At 42.2% G+C, this 23,170-nt stretch overlaps 1 protein-coding gene across 1 annotated transcript in view; it reads right to left on the bottom strand.

Annotated features, from left to right (window-relative positions):
* Positions 1–1,128: 1,128 nt before the first annotated feature.
* Positions 1,129–23,170, bottom strand: part of LOC126351101 (vasorin-like) — a 75,394-nt gene continuing 53,352 nt past the window's right edge. The window contains exon 4 of the mRNA XM_050002574.1: positions 1,129–3,013. Within this exon, the coding sequence (XP_049858531.1) occupies positions 2,281–3,013 (733 nt within the window). The 3' untranslated portion in view covers positions 1,129–2,280. The remainder of the gene's footprint in view (positions 3,014–23,170) is intronic.

The raw sequence follows: 23,170 nt of genomic DNA, 5'->3' as shown, positions 1-23,170 counted from the left end.
CAGTATCTATCTTACCCCTAGTGAGATAAGCTTCTACATCCTTACATTTGTCCTCTAGCCATCCCTGTTTAACCATTTTGCATTTCCTGTCGATCTCATTTTTGAGACGTCTGTATTCCTTTTTGCCTGCTTCATTTACTGCATTTTTATATTTTCTCCTTTCATCAATTAAATTCAATATTTCTTCTGTTACCCAAGGATTTCTAGCAGCCCTCGTCTTTTTACCTATTTTGTCCTCTGCTGCCTTCACTACTTCATCCCTCAGAGCTACCCATTCTTCTTCTACTGTATTTCTTGCCCCTATTCCTGTCAATTGTTCCCTTATGCTCTCCCTGAAACTCTGTACAACCTCTGGTTCTTTCAGTTTATCCAGGTCCCATCTCCTTAATTTCCCACATTTTTGCAGTTTCTTCAGTTTTAATCTACAGGTCATAACCAATAGATTGTGGTCAGAGTCCACATCTGCCCCTGGAAATGTCTTACAACTTAAAACCTGGTTCCTAAATCTCTGTCTGTTATACATTATATTTTATTGCTGTTCACTGGGATCACTGCTACGGCCATTTACAATGGGTACACTCTATAACGGGGCTCAGGACACAATGGAAACAACAGTGGGTGTCAAACAGCTGCTGGTGAATCTTCCGGGTTGTATGTCGTTGGTCTTAAAAACTTTTCTGGCCCTGTCGATTCGTGCAGAGCAGAGCCGGAAATCATCGGAGGTGCTCATGGTGGTGGGGCCTTGTCGACTGAGACAGCCATCGCCATGAGTTAATCCGAAATGACTTCCACAGCTCTGGACGGAACGTATGGAAGCGCGAAAATTTCCTTAGATTACCGTCATAAAACCCGGAAAACTCACCAGCATCTTAGACATCAAGTCGCGGAAGCCTTATTTGTGTCAGTCAGTTGTGTGCAAACTCGCTGCGCCGGTCTGAAGGCCGTTCAGTTGTGTAGAATTTAAATGTGCAGAGCTGCGGAATTATGCAAGAAAAATATGGAAAAGCGCGAACAAATAAAGCATGGAGTGGACTGGTTGAAATTCACAGTTTTCACTATCTAAATAAATATTCACACGTAGATAAAAATTCTGTAATTGATTGAAAGTTTACTGAAATAAAACATCTCTTTTACTATAAATAGGAAAATCTTTATTTACACTCAGTCTTACATATGCTGATAATTCACGAGCCTTCCATCTCAGAATACATAAAAATTTAAGACTACGGTAACAACTGCTCACGTTATTTTCCAACTCTCTCCTTCTAATTTCAGTACCAGAGATGATATTCTAAGTGTTATAACACACGTCATAAATGTCTGCATTCGGTTTTAATCACGAGAAGTACTACAACATACTAAACATCTCAATAGCTGGCTTTTTTGAATGATGTACCATTGTCACGGTACTGTTAGCAGATAAATGTCAACTGTTTGTATGACTATCTCATTATTCACAGGTCACATGTGTTCAAAGAAGAGTACAACAAACAGATATTGACTAATTAATTAATTGTTTATGAAAGAAAATCTCCTTCATTCCGTGGAAACATTTACCACTTTACTGCAAAGAGAATGGTTTATTTCTAACGGTAACAGTTTAATGGTCTGCCATTTTTAATGAATGTCACATATAGAAACGTCACGTTATTTATCATTTTTGCACCTGAAACATCTGTTTGTACGAGAAATTCATTATTCTACCAACAGCAAAACTCACACGAGACCTTTCGCCTGCAGTTGTATAGTTTGAAGGAAGTAGCCCACAGTTTATTTGTCGTTAAGTGTAAAAAGAATAGAAAATATTTCATTCAGTATCTTCCATAGTTGACGGCGTTCGTATCCTCTTTCTACAATCGGCATTAGACAGGCTGCTGCAATCTATGGAGGTCTCTATACTGCGGATCAGCAAAAAGAATGCACCACAATTTTCACTGCCATTGAAAAATTACTTCCACTGTTTAGCAGGAACTTCAGTTCCATTCTATGGAGAACGGGTTAAGAAGAATCTGATACTATCGAGTTGCAGACTAGTTAACGACTGCAATTAGGTCGGAGTAAAGCCCATTGCGGAGGATCTACTTCGCTTTAATGCCTGAAATATAAAACACAATTTTGTTGTTTAGGTTCTTGTGTCAAATTTCTGTGCTGTATCGTTTCATTGACGCTGCGTGCAGGAGACAGATTTTCAATAACAACACAGAACAAAGATATGAACAAGTGGTTTGTTCTTCTCATGCGGCAATGAGCGGCACCATGGCGGCTCTATGGATAATGGTGCTAGACTACTGACTCATCGTCTTCTGACGTCAGCTTCTCCGCGTCGTGCCTGACGCAGAAGCGTTTCTCGCGGCACAGGACGTAGATCTTGCGTATCAGGATGACGGCCACTACAGCGAGGCTGATCGACACGAGGAGGATGAAACTGAAGGCGAGCGTGTCCTGCGCGTGGTTGTACGCCGGATTGAAAGGGGCGTCCGTTGTATTCGTGACGGTAGCGAGTGTCACTGAAAAGTTGGCAGCCGCTGCAGAAGGTCTTGCACTCGTCTCTCGGATACCTGTCGGTACACGACCGAGCAGTGTGGCTGACGTGGTGGAGACGGCTGTGGCGCTGGGGTCGATGTAGCAGTAGCGCAGAACGTGCAGCAGCTGCGAGTCCCTGAGGTCTGGCGGCGAGGCGCACACCATGGGGTCCTCCATGTCCTCCAGGAAGTTGCGGCGGGCGACGAGCGCGGCCAGGTCGCCGGTGGCGTCGCACGCGCAGTGCCAGGGGTTTCCCTCGAGGCGCAGCTCCCGCAGCGCCGGCAGCCGGTCCAGGGCGGCCGCGTCCGCTCGCCGCAGCATGTTGTCGCTGAGGTCCAGCTCCTCCAGCGCTGCGGGCCACGCGGCAGGCAAGCTCTCCAGCTGGTTCTTGTGCAGCCGCAGCAGCCGCAGCGATCGCGGGAACGCGTCCGCCGGCACCGACGTCAGTTGGTTGCCGCTCAGGTCCATTTCCAGCAGCTTCGGCAGCCCACTGCAACAATATCACAATACTATGACAGGGGGCATAAACGTCACACTGTCTTCTTATTGCCTGCACTTCACTTCCATACGTAAGGGATGGTACTGCTATTGTTGTAGGACACTTCAACTTCATTTCTTTCGTGACAGTATTCTGCAAAAGTCTTACAATGTTTTCACACATGGAAGTAACTTTATTTAATTTTTGCTAAACGTCATGGTTATACTCATACGTGATGTCGCATGCTGCATATTTAAGACCTTTTACTTGCTCCAAGATATTATTATTCATAACTATTCTAGATCTTACTGTTGTCTACACTGAAACGTCATATATCTGCTCCAACTTATACACTCCCGCCTGAAAGTGATCTACGTTCCTTGTAAGTAGAGTTATGTTATCCGCATATAAAATTATATTTGTTTTTGTTGGTGTGGTCTTCAGTCCTGAGACTGGTTTGATGCAGCTCTCCATGCTACTCTATCATGTGCAAGCCTCTTCATCTCCCAGTACCTACTGCAGCCTACATCCTTCTGAATCTGCTTGGTGTACTCATCTCTTGTTCTCCCTCTACGATTTTTACCCTCCACGCTGCCCTTCAATACTAAATATGTGATCCCTTGATGCCTCAGAACATATCCTACCAATCGATCCACCTTTCTAGTCAAGTTTTGCACAAACTCCTCTTCTCCCCAACTCTATTCAGTACCTCCTCATTAGTTATATGATCTACCCATATAATCTTCAGCATTCTTCTGTAGCACGACATTTCAAAAGCTTCTATTCTCTTCTTGTGCAAACTATTTATCGTCCATGTTTCACTTCCATACATGGCTACACTCCATACAAATACTTTCAGAAACGACTTCCTGACAATCAAATCTATACTCGATGTTAAAAAATTTCTCATCTTCAGAAACATTTTCCTTATGATTGCCAGACTATATTTCATATCCTCCCTTCTTCGGCCATCGTCTGTTATTTTGCTCCCCAAATAGCAAAACTCGTTTACTACGTTAGTGTCTCATTTCCTAATCTAATTCCCACAGCATCACCCGACTTAATTCGACTCAATTCCATTACCCACGTTTTGTTTTTCATCCTGTATCCTCCTTTTAAGACACTGTCCATTCCGTTCAGCTCCTCTTCCACGTCCCTTGCTGCCTCTGACAGAATTATAATGTTAACGGCGAACCTGAAAGTTTTTATTTCTTCTCCATGCATTTTAATACCTACTCTGAATTTTCATTTTGTTTCCTTTGCTGCTTGCTCAATATACAAATTGAATAACATCGGGGAGAGGCTACAACCCTGTCTCACTTCCTTCCCAACCACTGCTTCCCTTTCATGTCCCTCGACTCTTATAACTGCCATCTTGTTTCTGTACAAATTATAAATTGTATATAGCCTTTCGCTCCCTGTATTTTACCCTCGCCACCTTCAGAATTTGAAAGACAGTATTCAAGTCAACAATGTCAAAAGATTTATCTAAGTCTACAAATATTAGAAACGTAGCATTGCCTTTCCTTAATCTATGTTCTAAGGTAAGTCGTAGGGTCAGTATTACCTCACGTGTTCCAATATTTCTACGGAATCCAAACTGATCATCCCCGAGGTCGGCTTCTACCAGTTTTTCCATTCGTCTGCAAAAAATTCGCGTCAGTATTTTGCAGATGTGACTTCTTAAACTAATAGTTCGTTAATTTTCACAACTCTCAACAATTGCTTTCTTTCGTATTGGAGTTATTATACTCTTTTGAGGTCTGAGGGATTGCGCCTGCCTCATACATCTTCCGAGCGGTTCTAGAAGCTGCAGTCTGGAACCGCGCGACCGCTACGGTCGCAAGTTCGAATCCTGCCTCGGGCATGGATGTGTGTGATGTCCTTAGGTTAGTCAGGTTTAAGTAGTTCTAAGTTCTAGGGGCTGATGTCATCAGAAGTTAAGTCCCATAGTGCTCAGAGCCATTTTTTCCATACATCTTTGCTCACCAGATGGTAGAGTTCTGTCAGGACTGGCTCTCCCAAGGTTCTCAGTAGTTATAATGGAATGTCTACTCCCGGGTCCTTGTTTCAACTCAGGTCTTTCAATGCTCTGTCAAACTCTTCACGCGTTATCATATCTCCCATTTCATCTTCATCTACATCCCCTTCCATTTCCATAATATTGTCCTCAAGTACATCGCCCTTGTATAGACCCACTATATACACCTTCCACCTTTCTGCTTTTCCTCCTTTGTTTAAAACTGGGTTTCCGTCTGAGCTCTTGATATTCATACAGGTAGTTCTCTTTTCTCCAGAGGTCTCTTTAAGTTTCCTGTAGGCGGTATCTATCTTACCCCTAGTGAGATAAGCCTCTATATCCTTACATTTGTCCTCTGCTTAGCCATTTTGCACTTGTTGTCGAACTCATTTTTGAGACGTTTTATATTTAGAAAATAGAATACAGGCTCAAATAATGGCAGTTCTTAGAAGGCTGGAAGGATGCGCAAGGGATGGCCGCAAAAGAAATGATGATATAAGGAAAGGTTTATGAAAATATAACGTAAACGAGAAAATAAAGGATAATAGGAGAAAATGGAAGCAATATGATTGCAAACACTTTCCTTATCAAGATTCTAAATAATGAAGGCTCTGGAAGAAGAAATGTATGAAGACCATATTAGAGATGATTAGTGTAACAGGTAGTTTCCCTAATACATGAAGTGAAGAAGAAGAGGAAGAACAAGATCAGCATCACAATTATATGGAGCATCAAACGAGGATTTGTTCGTAGGGACGACACAGCATATGAATCTCCCGCCCAGCGGAGAGTAGCAACCAACTGCAAAAAACAGGCGTGATCTCGTGTGAAGGATGTAAGGGACAACAGTTTACAACGTATCAGGGGGTGTAGGGAAAGTCGAGGGACAAAATTTTTGTATTGGACATTTGCGATCGATCAATCCTGGAAGAACCTCCAACTGAATAAAATATTCTCTGGTTTCGAGTCCCGTCAAGTGGTTAACATTCCATGAGCTTTCAAACCGAGCACTCCTAGGTCATTGTCAAGAGATTGATAGGCTCATATGTATACTAGCCACCGACTGTGAAGTCACTGGTGCTCACGGTACCGCCGTGTGTGGACACACGTTGCCTCGGCCTTCGATGTGCCACCTCGCAGTCGCAGGATTCCACGACGCCGTGAGCTGCCGTCCGCCGTCTGTATTAAGGGTAGTATCGGTGATTTTCATTTCGATGGCTTCTTTAATTACGCCGTCGGAGAAGCCGTTTCGTCAAATTTGATCTGGTGACCGTTCCGTAAAGCATGCTCTGCTAAAGCGAATTTCTCGAACCAGCGTAAACAAAATCCGTCATATTCCTTCCTGCGTTTTTTCTATTCGTCCCACGTACGACTGACCACACTCGCAAGGTATCTTGTCGATTCCCAGCTACTCACACCGATTACGTGCCACATAAGCTGAGTCTCCAAATCAATGTGTTCAGGGGCAACGGCTACAGCGTTTACCGTGTGAATGAAATGAACACAAGCAAGAATCGCACTAAGACCACTGGCGAAGAGCACGGAAAGAAACTAACCGTTCCTTCACCCGTTGTAGGGCAAGATAAGTCGCCTGCTGCAAAGGCACACGATCAGATTGGTATTCATGGCTCGGTCTAAGGGCGCCTCGGATTCTGTAATTAAAGAAGACATCGAATAAAAATCACATATAGCGCCCTTAATAGATTACGGCGTACTGCAGCTCATCGCGGTATGGTATCCATCGAACGCGAGGTTGAAGTGGGCACATTAAACGCCGATTTAACATAAGCCAATATACGGCGGTACAGTGAGCACCTGTGACGTTACAGCTAGCAGTATATACATAAGGGCGTACAAGCGGCCTACAACTTAACAATGCTCAAAGAGTGCTTGGCCGTAAGTCGTGATATTTTAAGCATTTGACGCTGTGATGCATCCGTGCATTCCATTCACGTGTTTATGCTAAGTATGACCCACATTTATGCGCTCGGGAATGCTCAATAGCAACCAGGCTACATGTACATCAGACAATTATGCGTCAGCAACGAGCATAATTGGTTCATACAAACCATTAAAAATGCACGGAAGTATGTTGTTTAACACAAACCTACGTTTTTTTAAATGGAACCCCGTTAGTTTTGTTAGCACATCTGAACATATAAGCCGGCGGTGGTGGTCTCGCGGTTGTAGGCGCGCAGTCCGGAACCGTGCGACTGCTACGGTCGCAGGTTAGAAATCCTGCCTCGGGCATGGCTGTGTGTTATGTCCTTAGGTTAGTTGGTTTTAAGTAGTTCTAAGTTCTAGGGGACTGATGACCACAGCAGTTGAGTCCCATAGTGGTCAGAGAAATTTGGACCATTTTTTGAACATATAAACAAGTACATAATCAGTGCCATTTGTTGCATTGTAAAATGTTAATTACATCCGGAGATATTGTAACCTAAAGTTGACGCTTGAGTAGCACTCCTCTGCTGTTGGATCGTGTGTATTGGAGAGCACCGAATTACGTAGGGATTCAAAGGGAACGGTGATGGACCTTAGGTACAGAAGAGACTGGAACAGCACATTACGTCTACATGCTAACACCTTTCCATTGGTATTTTTCACTGACGCACATGTACATTACCATGAGGGGTGAGGTACACGCACACACGTAGTTTCTGTTTTCAATTACGGAGCGTAAAAGAGTGTGTCCCGACATGTCAGGGCAACAGATGTTTAATGTGGTGGCCATCATTTGCTGCACACAATTGCAATCTCAGGCTTAATGAATGTCGTACAAGCTGCAGTACATCTAGTGTAATGTCGCCGCAGGCTGCCACAATACGTTGTTTCATATCCTCTGGGGTTGTAGGCACATCACGGTACACAATCTCCTTTAACGTACCCCACAGAAAGAAGTTCAGAGGTGTAAGATCAGGAGAACGGGATGGCCAATTTATTCGTCCTCCACGTCCTATGAAACGCCCGTCGAACATCCCGTCAAGGGTCAGCCTAGTGTTAATTGCGGAATGTGCAGGTGCACCATCATGCTGATACCACATACGTCGACTCGTTTCCAGAGGGACATTTTCGAGCAACGTTCGCAGATCATTCTGTAGAAATGTGATGTATGTTGCAGCTGTTTGGGCCCCTGCAATGAAGTGAGGACCAATGAGGTGGTCGCCAATGATTCCGCACCATACATTTACAGTCCACGGTCGCTGTCGCCCTACTTGTCTGAGCCAGCGAGGATTGTCCACTGACCAGTAATGCATGTTCCGTAGATTCACTGCCCCGTGGTTTGTGAAACCCGCTTCATCGGTAAACAGGTAGAACTGCAACGCATTCTCTGTTAATGCCCATAGACAGAATTGCACTCGATGATTAAAGTCATCACCATGTAATTGCTGATGTAGCGACACATGAAACGGGTGAAAGCGGTGACGATGCAGTATGCGCATGACACTACTTTGACTCAGTCCACCGGCTCTCGCAATGTCCCGTGTACTCATGTGTGGGTTCATGGCAACAGCAGCTAACATACCAACTGCACCCGCTCCTCCTGTAACGGGCCTGTTACGGACCCGTTTGCTTGCTACGACCATACCTGTTGCATACAGTTGGCGATAGGTGTTTTGCAATGTGCGGCACGTTGGATGCTCTCTGTCCGGGTACCGTTCTGCATACACCCTACAGGCTTCAGCTGCATTTCGTAGACACTCATCATAGATGAGTATCATCAGAGTTCGAATACACCATGGTCACAGTTCCTACAACACTACGCTATCACAGACGTCTGGTAACACGGTGTACTACAGTTGGTCTGTGTGCGGAGATGAATGCAGAATAACAACATCAGCAAGCGCTACATGCGGACACTGCGACAGATAGACCAAACCACAACAGTGCACTACAGCCACACTCGTAAACACGGTCGTCATCGTAAACATGTCCCTGCAGATGCTGCTCGCCGACCGTGGCCCGTGTTTGTTACAACACGCAACTGAACGTCGGAGGTTTCAAGCGTCAACTTAAGGATACAATATCTCTGGATGTAATTAACATTTTACAATGCACCAAACGGCACTGTTTACGTATTTGTTTATATGTTCAGATGTGCTAACAGACCTAACGTGGTTCCATTAAAAAAACGTAGGTTTGTGTTAAAAAACATACTTCCGTGTATTTTTTTATGGTTTGTATTAACCAATTACACTAGCACCTCTCCTCACGTTCGGTCTGAGGAATCGGTTCGTCAGTATTTGATGTGGTTTACGAAATATATCCAGCGGTAACGTCAGGTGACCCACCCTGTATATATATATATATATATATATATATATATATATATATATATATATATATATATATATATGCTTTACAGACAATTAGGAATATGGTATTCACCTGTTACCCTTATATATATCACAACTTTCAGCCAATAGGCTTTTAGATCGCTGTTGCCAGGCGGATCTGACGTCACTTTGTGGACATTGTAACGGACGTTTGTCTCGGAACAGTGTCTCAGATCGTAAGACATGGCGAGGCCACTCAAAACTCACGGTCGAGCAACCGGGGGCGGCTCCAAAAGAACGGTTACGAGGAAATATTCCAGCTGTTAAACAAGATATCAAGTTAAAGTGAAGGTATTAGTTATCAGTGAACGCCACGTGTCGTGGGCAGTGTCTATCAGGAGTATGGAAAGTGATAAATGTGTTGAAAAGGGTTCAATATAGCGGCGTAGCCATGAGCCGCCATATTGGAAATTCTGTGACGTGTGTTTCAAAATATTCTTCATTAAAACGAATATATTACAAAAAACGTTGTTAACCTTTAACAACTGGCATCCCGACACACCCCTCTTCAGCATGACCACAAACCGACATTGAACCTTGCGTCTGAGAGCTACCACTGTGCGACGAGGGTCTACCGAAGCAGCAAGACACCATGAGAGTAATACCGAAACCAGAGAAGTGAGGCAGAGTCGCTTCCTTCTCGCTACAATGCCACAGAGGGCATAAGTTAGTTGAAATAGTGTGTAAATCCAGGGACCGATGACGTTAGCAGTTTGGTCCCTTAGGGATTCACACACATTTGAATATATTTTTGGAAACCCAAGAACGTCATACAGAAACACGCTTGCTGTCCCATCTAAATATAACCCCTAAGAGCACAGTAGTTTTCCGAGCCAGACAAATTAACACATTTAATTGTTAATTTTATGGTGTTAATATTCATAGTATTATGAGGTAAATTTTTGGCCAAAGTATTGCGTGACTGTCATGCAATGTAGCTTAGGTGGCTTTTTAGGTCAATTTGAGGTTGTATTACTTTGTTCGTTTCGATTTCAACCACACCACTTTGGTAAACAGTTATAGTCCTGTATAATGCGAGTGCAAGAAGTCACCTGCAAAATACCAACGAAAATCCTTAATTGTAGTTCGCTGCTGAATTCATCAGCATATTTTAAGTTCTAATTTCATAAACTTCTTTGAGTGAGATACGTTTTTACCCACAAATCAACACAGATTTAGAAAGCATCACCCGTGTGATGATCGGCTCACCCCTTTCCCGCTGTTTATCCTCCTCACCGGAGGATAAAGGGCAACAGATGAACACCATATTCCTAGTTGTCTGCAAAGCATTTGACATAGTGCCACATTCCAGACTGTTAACATAAATTGTCAGATGTGTGAGTGGTTTGAAAACATTTTAAGTAACAGATAACAGTACGTTGTCCTTAATGGCGAGTGATGATAGGAGACAGAAGTACAGTCAGGAATGCCCCCGGGATGTATAAGGACCGCTCGCCTCCTCTATTCGAGTAAACGATCTGACGGGTATGGTAAACAGCAATCTGCGGCTGTTACTCGATAGTTCTGTAGGAGGATACGGATGTACAAATCACTAAGGAACGAAATAAACAGAATGTGCGGGGAAACTAAGACACAGTGACTGATTGGAAAATCTGAAGAAATCTAAAAAGAAAGGACCGTCAGAAGGACGGACTCAACCCATAGAAAAGTCAAAACAACCTTCAGTGTAACTAAAATCAAGAACGGAAACATTAAGAATGCAAGGAAATTCCTCTGTTAAATGCAGATGAGATAGTGGATAGGTGGAAAGAGTGCATTGAAGGTCTTTACGAGGGGAAGGCTTGTCTCATGACGTGATAGAAGATGAAACTGGAGTCAACAGCGATGACACAAGGGATCTAGTATTACTATCCTAATTTAAAAGAGTATTGGAAGACTTAATATCAAATAAGGCAGCAAGAATAGATAACATTCCATCAGAATTTCAAAAAATCACTGGGGGAAGTGGTAACAAAATGGCAATTCACGTTGGCGCGTAGAATGTGTCAGTTTGGCAATACAGAATTCCGGAGAAACGTCATCCACACAGTTACGAAGACAGCAATAGCCGACAAGTACGAAACTTACCGCACGATCAGTTTAATAGCTCATACATCCAAGATGCTGAAAATAATTATATGCAGAAGAATGGAAAAAATAATTGTGGTTCAGTTTTGCTTTAGGAGTGATAAAGGCACCAAAAAGGCAGTTATGACGTTGCCGTTGATAGAGGAAGCAAGATTGAAGAATAATCAAGACATGTCCGTAGAATTTGTTGACCTACAAAAAGGGTTCGGATATGTTAAATGGTGCAAGATGTTCGAAATTCTGAGGAAATTAGGCATACGATATAGCGAAAGACGGATAGTGTACAATATGTACCAAAAGCAAGAGGAGCCAAAGGGGAGAATGCAAGAACCATGAGTGTGTCAGACACAGATGCAGCCATTCGCCCCTCCTTTCCATTCTATACATCGAAGAAGCAATGACGCAAAAAATAAACGTCCAAGAGTGGGATTAAATTTCAGAGTGAAAAGATATCAATGATAAGATTCGCTGATGACATTTCTATCCTCAGTGAAAGTGAAGAAGAATTAGAGGTTGTGCTGAATGGAATGAAGTGTCTAATGAGTACAGAATATGGATTGAGAGTAAATCGAAGGAATACGAAAGTAATGAGAAGCAGCAGAGAAGAGAACAACTAGAAACTCAACATCATATTTGATCACGAAGTAGATGAAGTTAAGAAATTCAGTTAGCTAGGCAGTAAGCCAACTCATGACGGACGGAGGAAGAAGGACATATAAAGCAAACTAGCATCGCCAAAAAGGGCTTATCATCCAAGAGAAGTTTACTAATATCAAACGTAGGTGTTAATTCGAGGAAGAAATTTTACAGAATGTATGTTTCTAGAGCATGATTGTATGTTAGCAACACATATACTGTAGAAAAACCGGAAGAGACGAGAATGGAAGGCTTTGAGATGTGGTGCTACAGAATAACGTTGAACATTAGGTTGGCTGACAAGGTAAGAAATGAGGATGTTTCCTCCTCAGAGTTGGCGAGGAAATAAACATACGGAAACCACTGACAAGAAGATGGTATAGGCTGATAGGATATTTGTTAAGACATCAGGGAATAACTTCCGTGGTACTAGAGGGGGCTGTAGAGGAAGAATACATTCAGCACATAACTGAAAAGGTTGGGCGCAATTACTGCTTTGAGATGATAAGGATGTCACAGAGCGCTTCAAACCGGTCAGAAGGCTTATGCCTCTTTGGTGTAATGAATGGTAGTTTTTTGTAAATGTGAAAACACGTATGAGGGCGAATAGAAAAGACTATCCCCATAATGTTCAAATACATTAATAGCGGCTTGATGCTTGACACAGTATTTCGATTAAATATCTAGCCGTAACGCTACAAAGAGAAATGAAATGTGTGATGTGTACATGTCATCATGGCTCTTACAGAATTATTAGTTTCTTACTTCCATAAATCGATATGCACATATCTGAGAGTACGCCAAGTTGATCTACGACCTTTGGTTGTGTTGTTACACCGTCTCTGCTTGAGGGCGCCAAAAGAAAGATTATAAGAGAAATTATTACTAATCTCTGTTCTTCCATTGTGGACGGAGAACAGCGGCTGGTCAAATATCTAATAAAGAAATTCGCCAAAGAGCCGTGCAATTTATTCAAATCTGTGTGAAATCTTATGGGACTTAACTACTAAGTTCATCAGTCCCTAAGCTTGCACACTACTAAACCTAAATGATCCTACGGACAAACACACACACCCATGCCCGAGGGAGGACTCGAACCTCCGCCGGGACCAGCCACACAGTCCATGACTGCAGTGCCTTAGACCGCTCTGCCGTGCAAATTAAGAAGTTCTTTTTAGTTCTTGCAAGTGTAGTCCAGTCTTCGAATGAAGAACGTGAGGATTAACGATATCTAGAAACATATGGCCCCAGTGTGCAAATATCGGTTATTTGTTAGAAGCCTGCCGAAACTGGTAGCGAAAATAAGCCAACAGAACTTCTCAATTTGCACGACTGTTTGGCGAACTTCTTTGTTAAATAAAGGTTATTACTAGTCGGTGTGTGTTAGAAAGCAGACGTGGAACTGAATGGTCAGGAAATTTTTGCCTGTAATCGAGCTGCTAAATAATGAATACAGTTTTGCTTAAATTATTGAGTGAGACGATGATGGGAGTATTTATGAATTTTAAAGAGTTTCGTGATGAATTGCGGTTCAAGGTAAATTCGCAGCTTTGTATACCCGCGTGTAGTTAAAATTCTGTTGGGAAACTAATTCTCGTACCGAGATTTTCTTGAAGTATTTGTCTCATGGATTGCTCACCCATGGCGAATTTAATTGTCGTCCCCCACATACATATTTTGTGAAAAATAGAGATCATTTTGAATAGGTTAATTTTTGGACAAAGTAAGTCATTTAGAACTGTTTCTAAAACCTGTCAGTTTTGTATAAAGCTAATATCATAAAGCATCAGGAAACACCTCATGAAGACACCGAGTTACGACGACGACGAAATGTGGTGTTGAGTAGACGTGGAACAGCCGCAGTACACCAGATTCTGTAAGATGACAAAGTCAAAATTTATCACCATGCTAAAAAGTGAAATTTCTATAAAATTGTTCTAGAAAAATCATTTGTAGAACATTAGCATCCAAAATTATTCCCATGCAAGAAATTCTACATTGTTTGTGTTAACACTGCACGCCACATGTCACTACAACCCCTCAAGCACATATCACAGTCGTCTTTGTAATACAAGGGTCGTTAACGTTTAGGCAGACATTTGGGCTTTGCCAGACAAGCTTCACATCTCGAAACCTGTGTTAATGAAAACAACTGGAGTAATAGACTGTAATGGAAAAGTGAGTCAGGTGAGGAAATGTTATTCACTCCCGGTCAGGTACCCGTTGGCTTTCGACTACCGCAGTTCAACACTCTGGCTGTATCATCTCTGATTACGTTACCCTGGACATTTTGTTATTTTTTTTTTTCAGGGAGGAAGATTAGGGTTTCGGTCCCGTCAACGAAGAGGTCATTAAAGGTGTAGCACAAAGTTTGCTTTTGGGAAATATGGGAAGGAAATATGTCACCACCTTTGAAAGGAACTATCCCGGAATTCGCCTTAAGAGATGTAAGGAAGTCCCGAAAAAATTAAATTTAGATCGATGACGGATGATCTGAACCGCCGTACACACGAACACTGGTCCAGCGTCTTACTACTGGGCCACATGGATCGGTCTGTTAGCACTGTGAAGAATTTCTGTGGCTGAACTTGAAAAGTAAATTTTACAACGAGATTATCTACGTTGAGCCATAAATTATATGCCAATTAAAATAAGTTCCACCAGAATCATTTCCGTTTAGATTTAAGTTGTTACACTTAGTACATAATTGTTTTAAATCTGATATAAGAAATAAGTAATAGGTCGAACAAAAAAAGCATTTCGAATAAATTTCTTTTGAGTATTAGGGCAAGTCAGGTTTTTATTTCTCCTTTTTGTGCAGACTAGTCTTCAGACTAGTCTGATGTGCTCTGCCATAAATTTCACACCTATGCCAACCTCTTCATCTCCGAGTTAAACTAACAAACTAATTACTCATTTATTTATCGAATGTATTCCCATCTCTCCCCTTCTGTATAGTTTTCAACTTCTACTGCCCCTTGTAGTAACATGGTAGCTAACCCCTTGGGTCTTAACACATATTTTGTCATCGTGTCCCTCCTTCTTCTTAGTGTTTCCCAAATTCATTTCTTCGCAGATTTTGCAGCGCTTATCCTCAATCCCTATCAGTCTACATACTTTTTAACATTCTTCAGCAGCACCGCATATCAAATGTTTCGATTCTCTTCTGTTACGGTTTTGCTACTATCAGTGAATCCCTTCCATACAATGCTGCGCTCCAAATGTGTTTTCTCAGAAATTTGTTCCTCAAATAAACACCTACGTTTCATACCAGTAAACTTCTTTCGGCCAGGAATGCCTTCTTTGACCTTGTTAGATTGCTTTTTATGTCCTTTCTGTTTCATCCACCGTGAGTTATTTTGTTTCCAAGATAGGAGAATTCCTTCAGTTCATCTACTTCGTATCACCAATTAGGATATTAAGTTTCTCCATGTTCCTATTTCCGCTAGTATTCATAACTTTCGCCTTTCTTCGATATACTCTCAATCCATATTCTGCATTCATCAGACTATTCATTCCATTGAACGGATCCTGTAACTCTTCTTCACTTTCAGTGAGGGTAGCAATGCCATTTGTGAATCTTGTCATTGATATTCTTTCAGTCTGAATTTTAAACCCAATCTTGAATCTTTCGATTCCTTCGTGACTTCCTCGACGCATAGATTGAACAGTAGGGGTGAAAGACGACATCCCTGTCTTATTCCCTTTTTTAATTAGAGCACATCGCTCTTTGTCTTCCAGTCTTATTGTTCACACTTGGATCATATTTTATGTTACCTGTCTTTCCCTAAAGTTTCCTACTATTTTTCTCAGAGTTTCGACCTGGTGCATGACATCGGAAGTTCACTGAGGCTTTTTGCAGATGATACTGTGTTGTATCGAAAGGTTGTAACAATGGAAAATTGTACTGAAATGCAGGAAGATCTGCAGCGAATTGACGCAAGGTGCTGGGAATGGCAATTGAATCTCAATGTAGACAAGTGTAATGTGCTGCGAATACATAGAAACATTGATCCCTTATCATTTAGCTACAAAATAGCAGGTCAGCAACTGCAAGCAGTTAATTCCATAAATTATCTGGGAGTACGCATTAGGAGTAATTTAAAATGGAATGATCATATAAAGTTGAACGTCGGTAAGGCAGATGCCAGACTGAAATTCATTGGAAGAATCCTAAGGAAATGCAATCCGAAAACAAAGGAAGTAGGTTACAGTACGCTTGTTCGTCCACTGCTTGAATACTGCTCAGCAGTGTGGGATCCGTACCAGATAGGGTTGATAAAAGAGATAGAGAAGATCCAACGGAGAGCAGCGCGCTTCGTTACCGGATCATTTAGTAATCGCGAAAGCGTTACGGAGATGATAGATAAACTCCAGTGGAAGACTCTGCACGAGACACGCTCAGTAGCTCGGTACGGGTTTTGTTAAAGTTTCGAGACCATACCTTCACCGAAGAGTCAAGCAGTATATTGCTCCCTCCTACGTATATCTCGAGAAGAGACCATTAAGATAAAATCAAAGAGATTAGAGCCCACAGAGAAGTAAAATCAAAGAGATTAGAGCCCACAGAGAAGCATACCGACAATCCTTCTTTCCACGAACAATAAGAGACTGGAATAGAAGGGAGAACCGATAGAGGTACTCAGGGTACCCTCCGCCACACACCGTCAGGTGGCTTGCGGAGTATGGATCTAGATGTAGATGTAGATTTAACTTTGTCCAGGCTTTTCCTAGCTCGAAAAATCCTATGAACATATCTCGATTTTTCTTCTCCACGTCACAACTCTTTCTGTGTTGGCTTTCTCTTTCCTAAAGCCAAACTTCTTCTCATATAACAGTTCTTCATTATGAATCTCTTAAAAACTATAAAACGGACTTATCTGTCTCTGCAGATCTCCTTTCCAGGCTATCTAAATTGTTCAGTCTGTTTCACAACTGACGCAGCCAAATACTGGAAAGGATGTTCAGACAACTTACAGGAATGTGGCAGGTTAAAATCTTCCACAACTGTCAGTGAAACGTATTTCTTCGATCACCATCTACGATTAGTGTCGTTTTAGGTTCTGTAAAGGATGATGTTGGTTAGCGCAAGGAAGGTGCCCACCGTATCCGTCGAAGTTTTGCCATGTCACGCATTGCTCAGTGCATGGACGGCGGAGGACCCGTCTACAGGGCGTGAGCATCACACACGCTCACAGCAGTTGGGCAAATCTGCTATTGTAGGACATTGTCTTGGTACAGTTCATCCTCCGTGCACCTCCAACTATTGCGCTAGTGATAGTGAGGAAGCAGCTGAAATTTTAATTAGCAAGTAACCTCTGTAAGTAGGCTGTTTAGGTTCTTATTGGTAACGCCACGTAGCGCTCTGTATGAAAATCACTGGCTGTGCTGTGTGCCGTCTGTGGCTGGTTTGCATTGCTGTTGGCTATTGTAGTGTTCGGCAGTTGGCTGTTAACAGCGCGTAGCGTTGCGCAGTTGGAGGTGAGTCGCCAGCATTGGAGGATATGGGGAGTGAGATGGCGGAGTTTTGGACAGAGACAGTAAATTTGTAAGACTGGATGCCATGAACTGATATATATATATATATATATATATATATATATATATATATATATATATATATATATAATGACTTTTGAACACTATTAAGGTCAATACATTGTTTGTTCTCTATCAAAATCTTTCATTTGCTAATTATGCTTATCAGTAGTTAGTGCCTCCAGTAGTTTGAATCTTTTATTTAGCTGACAGTAGTGGCGCTCGCTGTATTGCAGTAGCTTGAGTAACGAAGATTTTTGTGAGGTAAGGGTTTTGTGAAAGGTATAGTTTTATTGTTAGTCAGGGCCATTCTTTTGTAGGGATTATTGAAGTCAGATTGCGTTGAGCAGAAAATATTGTGTGTCATTGTAGTGTTGATCAGAATAGGTAAAGAGCGAAATGCGGAATGTTTGAGTACGTTCAGTTTTGCTCAGCTGTTTGAAAATCAAATAATGCAAGAGGTTTATCAGCACAGTAATTCATTAATTTTTATAAGGGGACGTTACATCTCATTAATAGAAATGGAGGGTTTTGCTCGAATTGCTTAGAATCCTGCTCTCTTACATTGTGTCATCGCCCTAGTTGTATACTGTGTGTGTGTGTGTGTGTGTGTGTGTGTGTGTGTGTGTGTGCGTGCGTTTGTCTTTCTGCATAAAAATGGTTCAAATGGCTCTGAGCACTATGCGACTTAACTTATAACGTCATCAGCCCCTAGAACTTAGTACTACTTAAACGTACCTAACCTTAGGACATCACACACATCCATGCCCGAGGCAGGATTCGAACCTGCGGCCGTAGCGGTCGCACGTTTCCAGACTGTAGCGCCTAGAACTGTTCGGCCACCTCGGCAGGCTTTCTGCATAAACCGCTAATCTCTCGTTGCATATGTGAGTTGAAAATGACGGGCTCCTCACCAGTCGAAATATCAGCGATTGTCGAGGACGTTAAGCGGCTGTTTCTCCATCAGCCGTTTAAACGTTTTATGCGGAGGGAGAAACTCTTTCATTCTAAAGTGACCTCGCTGTGGAAGTTTCAGTAACGGTATTCATATTTTTTTCCCAAACGATACTACTCCCCAGAATTTTCGAGCTGCAGAATGACAGAAGATCACGTATCGTTTGCAACCTGGCCTAATGCACGAGTGGTCCCTACGTGCAGCTGTTGACGGAAGACTCCACGCGCGAGACGTCCCGACCAATGAGGCGAACAGCGCGCTGGGTGATTCGGGGAATCCCCCACCACTGTGCAGACCTTGTGCTGTGAGGCGAAGCTTCGTGGAATCCAGCGGCACGGCGCGCGCTTCCGATAGCCGCCCGCTGGTGACGTCAGTCTCGTGCCTGTCCCACGTACCTTCTTTGGTAGAGCACTCCTGTAAAATCGCACTTAACAGTGTTATTCCTAATTCTTTGCAAAAGAAGAACGTACAAAATTAATGTAAATCTAAAATTTCAAAGCTCTGAGATCCAGGTAATCCCAATCTCTTAGTAACGCATTTATGTATAAATAAAAACCAGTGAATTTACGATACAGCCAAGAACTTGATATTTATCCTTTTTACGTCAGCTGTCCTAATGGCAAACGGCGGTAGTTCATTTGCAGTATTCACGGGCCATTTAAAGAGTTCTTGTTGATGAAAGCAGACTTAGTCATCGGATACGATTCACTGAGAGAAGGTAAAATCAGAATTGGAATGGACGCGGAGTAGTGCTCCTTATGTAGGTCCAATGTCTCGTCAGACTAGATGTGTTTTGAATTCTCAGATTTTCTTTGTGTGATTGATTAATGGTGTGTAACCGGTTGCTAGTCGAGTTCTTGTATTCATTTTATGCACATTGTTTGGACGGCTGACCCAATTGTCTTCTTCACATGCTGTGAGTTTTGCTGTTATTCCATCTTTCAGTGATTCGATGCAGCCTGCCACAACTTGTTCTCCTGTGCTAATCTCTTCTTCTCAGAGTAGCAACATCTGCGATTATTTGTTACACACATTTCAGGCAATTTATCTTCCCTACAGATTTTTCACTGTGCATCTCCTTTTATCACCTTGATTCCCGTATCATCTCCTATCACCTTGATTCCCGTATGCTGCAACACACCTATCGTCCTGTCTCTTCTTTTAGTCAGTGTTTTCCAAAAATTTCTTTCCTCCGCGGAGCATCTCGTCATTTCTTATCACAGGCCGCTTCATGTCCAGCGTTCCGAAACGCCAGTTCCCACATGCGTCGATTGTCTTCTTTTCCTGTTTTCCCACAATTATTGACCTATATAATGCTATACACTGGATGTAGAGTCATAAAATTTCTTCCTCATATTAAGGCCTGTCTTTGATATCTATGTTTCATTCTAGTAGAGTTATTTTAGTGACGAATGCTCTTTTTGCTTGTTAGGCTGCATCTTTTGTCATCCTTGCTCAGTCCGTGAGTTATTTTCCCTCCAGCGAAGCAGAATTCTTTTACTTAGTTTATTATGGTGTCCCCAGTTTTGATGTTAAAACTATAAGTCGGGCTAGTCCTCATTACGTTGCTCTTTCCTTGCATTACTTTCAGCTTATATTCTGCGTTAATTAGGCAGTTCATTCGATTCACTAGGTCCTGTTTTCCTCACATGCACTGAAGAAAGCAATGTTATCAGTGAATCTTACTAATGATAACGTTTCATCGTGAATTTCAATCCCACACTTGAACCTTTCTTTTTCCCGTAATTTCGTCGATGTATATACTGAACAGCAGGAGCGAATGGCTGCATAATTGTCTTCCTCCCTTTTTAATGGGAGCACCGCTCTTGTTTGTTCGTCTACCTACTAATCTAGTATTTCTCTCTGGCCCTTCCATTCTTAATGTTCCCTCTGTGTTGATGTACATCACGTTGTATATAATGCTTCTACCCCTGTAATTGAAACCTATTTCTATAACTGCACTTCCTTAATGCTGTGTTAAACTAAATTTACAATAGAAATTTTGTCCGGTCAGAGTGGTATTATGTGCTGTACGACATCGCAGCAATAAGTACGACAGGATATTTCGTCATGTAAAGTGTATGAGTAAATCAGCTCAACTGTGTCGATAATTAAAGTAATACTCACTCCCCCCCACTCTCCCTGACAAAATTTTCCAAGTTATGAAAAGATTTTAAATCATGTGAGAATGCCCCATACGCATCAGAGACTGATCGACACATTCAGTGTTCAAAAAATACATTTCGCTGTAGTTGTGGATCAGCACTCTAATACGCTGAACATCCATCCGGCTAGGAACACGTGTTACTGCATCAACTGTTCCGTGATCAGAACACTAGCATCAGTCCAGTCACTGTATGTGAATAGCACGTGTACGCGAAAGACAGAATCGTTACTGTCTTATAGATCACCCCTTCAATTTAATTATTCTCTCTAATTTTTCATGAACATATTTTCTTGATTTCTTGAAGTATAAATCACTGCGGCCTAAGTGCCAGGCAAGATCGTCATCACAACAGAGGTTCTTTGATTCCCTCAACTGCTGACCCAAGTGATCTGCCCCTGTTATGCGAAACGGATCGTTCTATGCCAGAGAATGTAAGATGTTAGGGGTACAGAACCTAACATACAGCCAATAACTGTTACATGCACTGAAGTAATAGAAGAGAGCGACGGCGTGAACGTCGTGATCAGTGCTCTACAGTGTTGGTAATAAGTCGTAAATGACAAGTAACAGTTAATACATCATGCTCAAGAGACGGTTCTTCTTATATAATCTTGTGAGTGTATCGCCGAAGCTCTGAAGGATCTCCTAGATAATGCAAGGAAATAACACAGGTTGTAAAAAAGGGTATGGCCAGACTTGCGGAAAAGATGTCTCTCACATAGAGAAAGAAACTATTTTATTTGGACATCGGTTCGGAAGAACTTTATTTCAATGTTAGAACTCATTTTCTGCAACTTTTCAACACATTTATCATCTACTTAGGAATGAAGCGTCGTCCGTGAACAGCGCATTTACAAACATTTTAGGGCTTACGTATTGTTGGAAAAACCATTTGCAGAAGTGTACCCGTGCAAAATACCAGGTCGCGATAATGACTGCGTACGCTGTACCAATGTGATCAATGTTAACTGTTGGAGTTAATTTCCTTGCGCTGACACTAGAGTTGACGGAGATGTTCGTCTTCCAGTTGAGGTGCCCTCGTCCTTCTAGGCCTTTCGCAGCCACGAGTAGAACGTTTAAAAGTCCCATGCTCCTTTATACGACGATTAATTGCTTCGAAAATGCTCCTGCCAAGGCACCATCGTTCTGGAAATGTCTCCCGATACAAACGGTGAGAACCTCGGCTACTGTCATTTTCTAATCCTTACAGCAAACGGGCGTCTGGTAATTCTGCATTTGAGTACGTTTCCATTGCACTGTGCCGAAAACCCAGTTTGTGATGAACACCAAACACTTGATGCTACGTCGCTATTTTGTCAAAAACAAACATTATGAGCCAGTGGCTGTGACCAAAATACAGGTTCATCTCATATAGAAGACAACAGCAAACAGCCACTTTTTACAACGCTATTAGCGGCTTCGGTCAAGAATACAATCATAACGACCGGGAGAGCGGTGTGCTGATCCCAGGCCCCTCCTAGCCGCATCCTCCACTGAGGATGACACACCAGTCGGATGGTCCCGATGGGCCACTTGTGGCCTGTAGACGGAGTGTTTACTTATTTATTTATTTAAACAGCGTCATTACCCGACTCGAACCCACACGTTCATCTTCAGACGCTAGTTCACGTTTCACATTAGTTTTCGCCTTTTGTTATCGCAACGGATGAAATTTCCTTGCCGGCCGCAGTGGTCTCGCGGTTAAGACGCTCAGTCCGGAACCGTGTGACTGCTACGGTCGCAGGTTCGAATCCTGCCTCGGGCATGGATGTGTGTGATGTCCTTAGGTTAGTTAGGTTTAAGTAGTTCTAAGTTCTAGGGGACTGATGACCACAGATGTTAAGTCCCATAGTGCTCAGAGCCATTTGAACCATTTTGAAATTTCCTTGGGGTTGTGGTGCCCTACAACCATAACAAGATGTGAGACAATGTCTTTTTAACTGTAATTGTGCCTCACAACGTTAAGTGATGCAAACGAATTATTAAAGGAAAAATGTTTCTTCCCTTTAAGTGATGTGAACAAAATATTAAATGGAAGAAACATCTTAGCTCTAATAATTTGTTTACATGATATAAAATCGTTGTGACGCACAATTACACATAAAAAGGCATTGTCTCACATCTTGTTTTGGTTGTAGGGGACCACCATCCCATGGAAATTTCATCAGATGAAAAAACGAAAGGTGAAAATCTAATGCAAAATGTCTTCTAACCGTCTGACGATCTGCCTGTCTGTTCGAAACCGGTAACGGCGCTACTTAAATAAATAACTAGTGTTGTAAAATGCGATGCTAAGTGCTTGATGCTAATAGAAAAATGAAGTCTGTCACATGTAAACACAAGCAATGTAGCGAGTCACACGTCAGCATTACTTCTGTTCAGTTGGAAAAACAAACACTGGCGGTTAACCTGAGAAATACAACTTACA

This window comes from Schistocerca gregaria, chromosome 1 (genome assembly GCF_023897955.1).
Source record: "Schistocerca gregaria isolate iqSchGreg1 chromosome 1, iqSchGreg1.2, whole genome shotgun sequence".
In the NCBI taxonomy this organism is placed as follows: Eukaryota; Metazoa; Arthropoda; class Insecta; order Orthoptera; family Acrididae; genus Schistocerca; species Schistocerca gregaria.
This window is presented reverse-complemented; position numbering and strand designations above follow the sequence as displayed.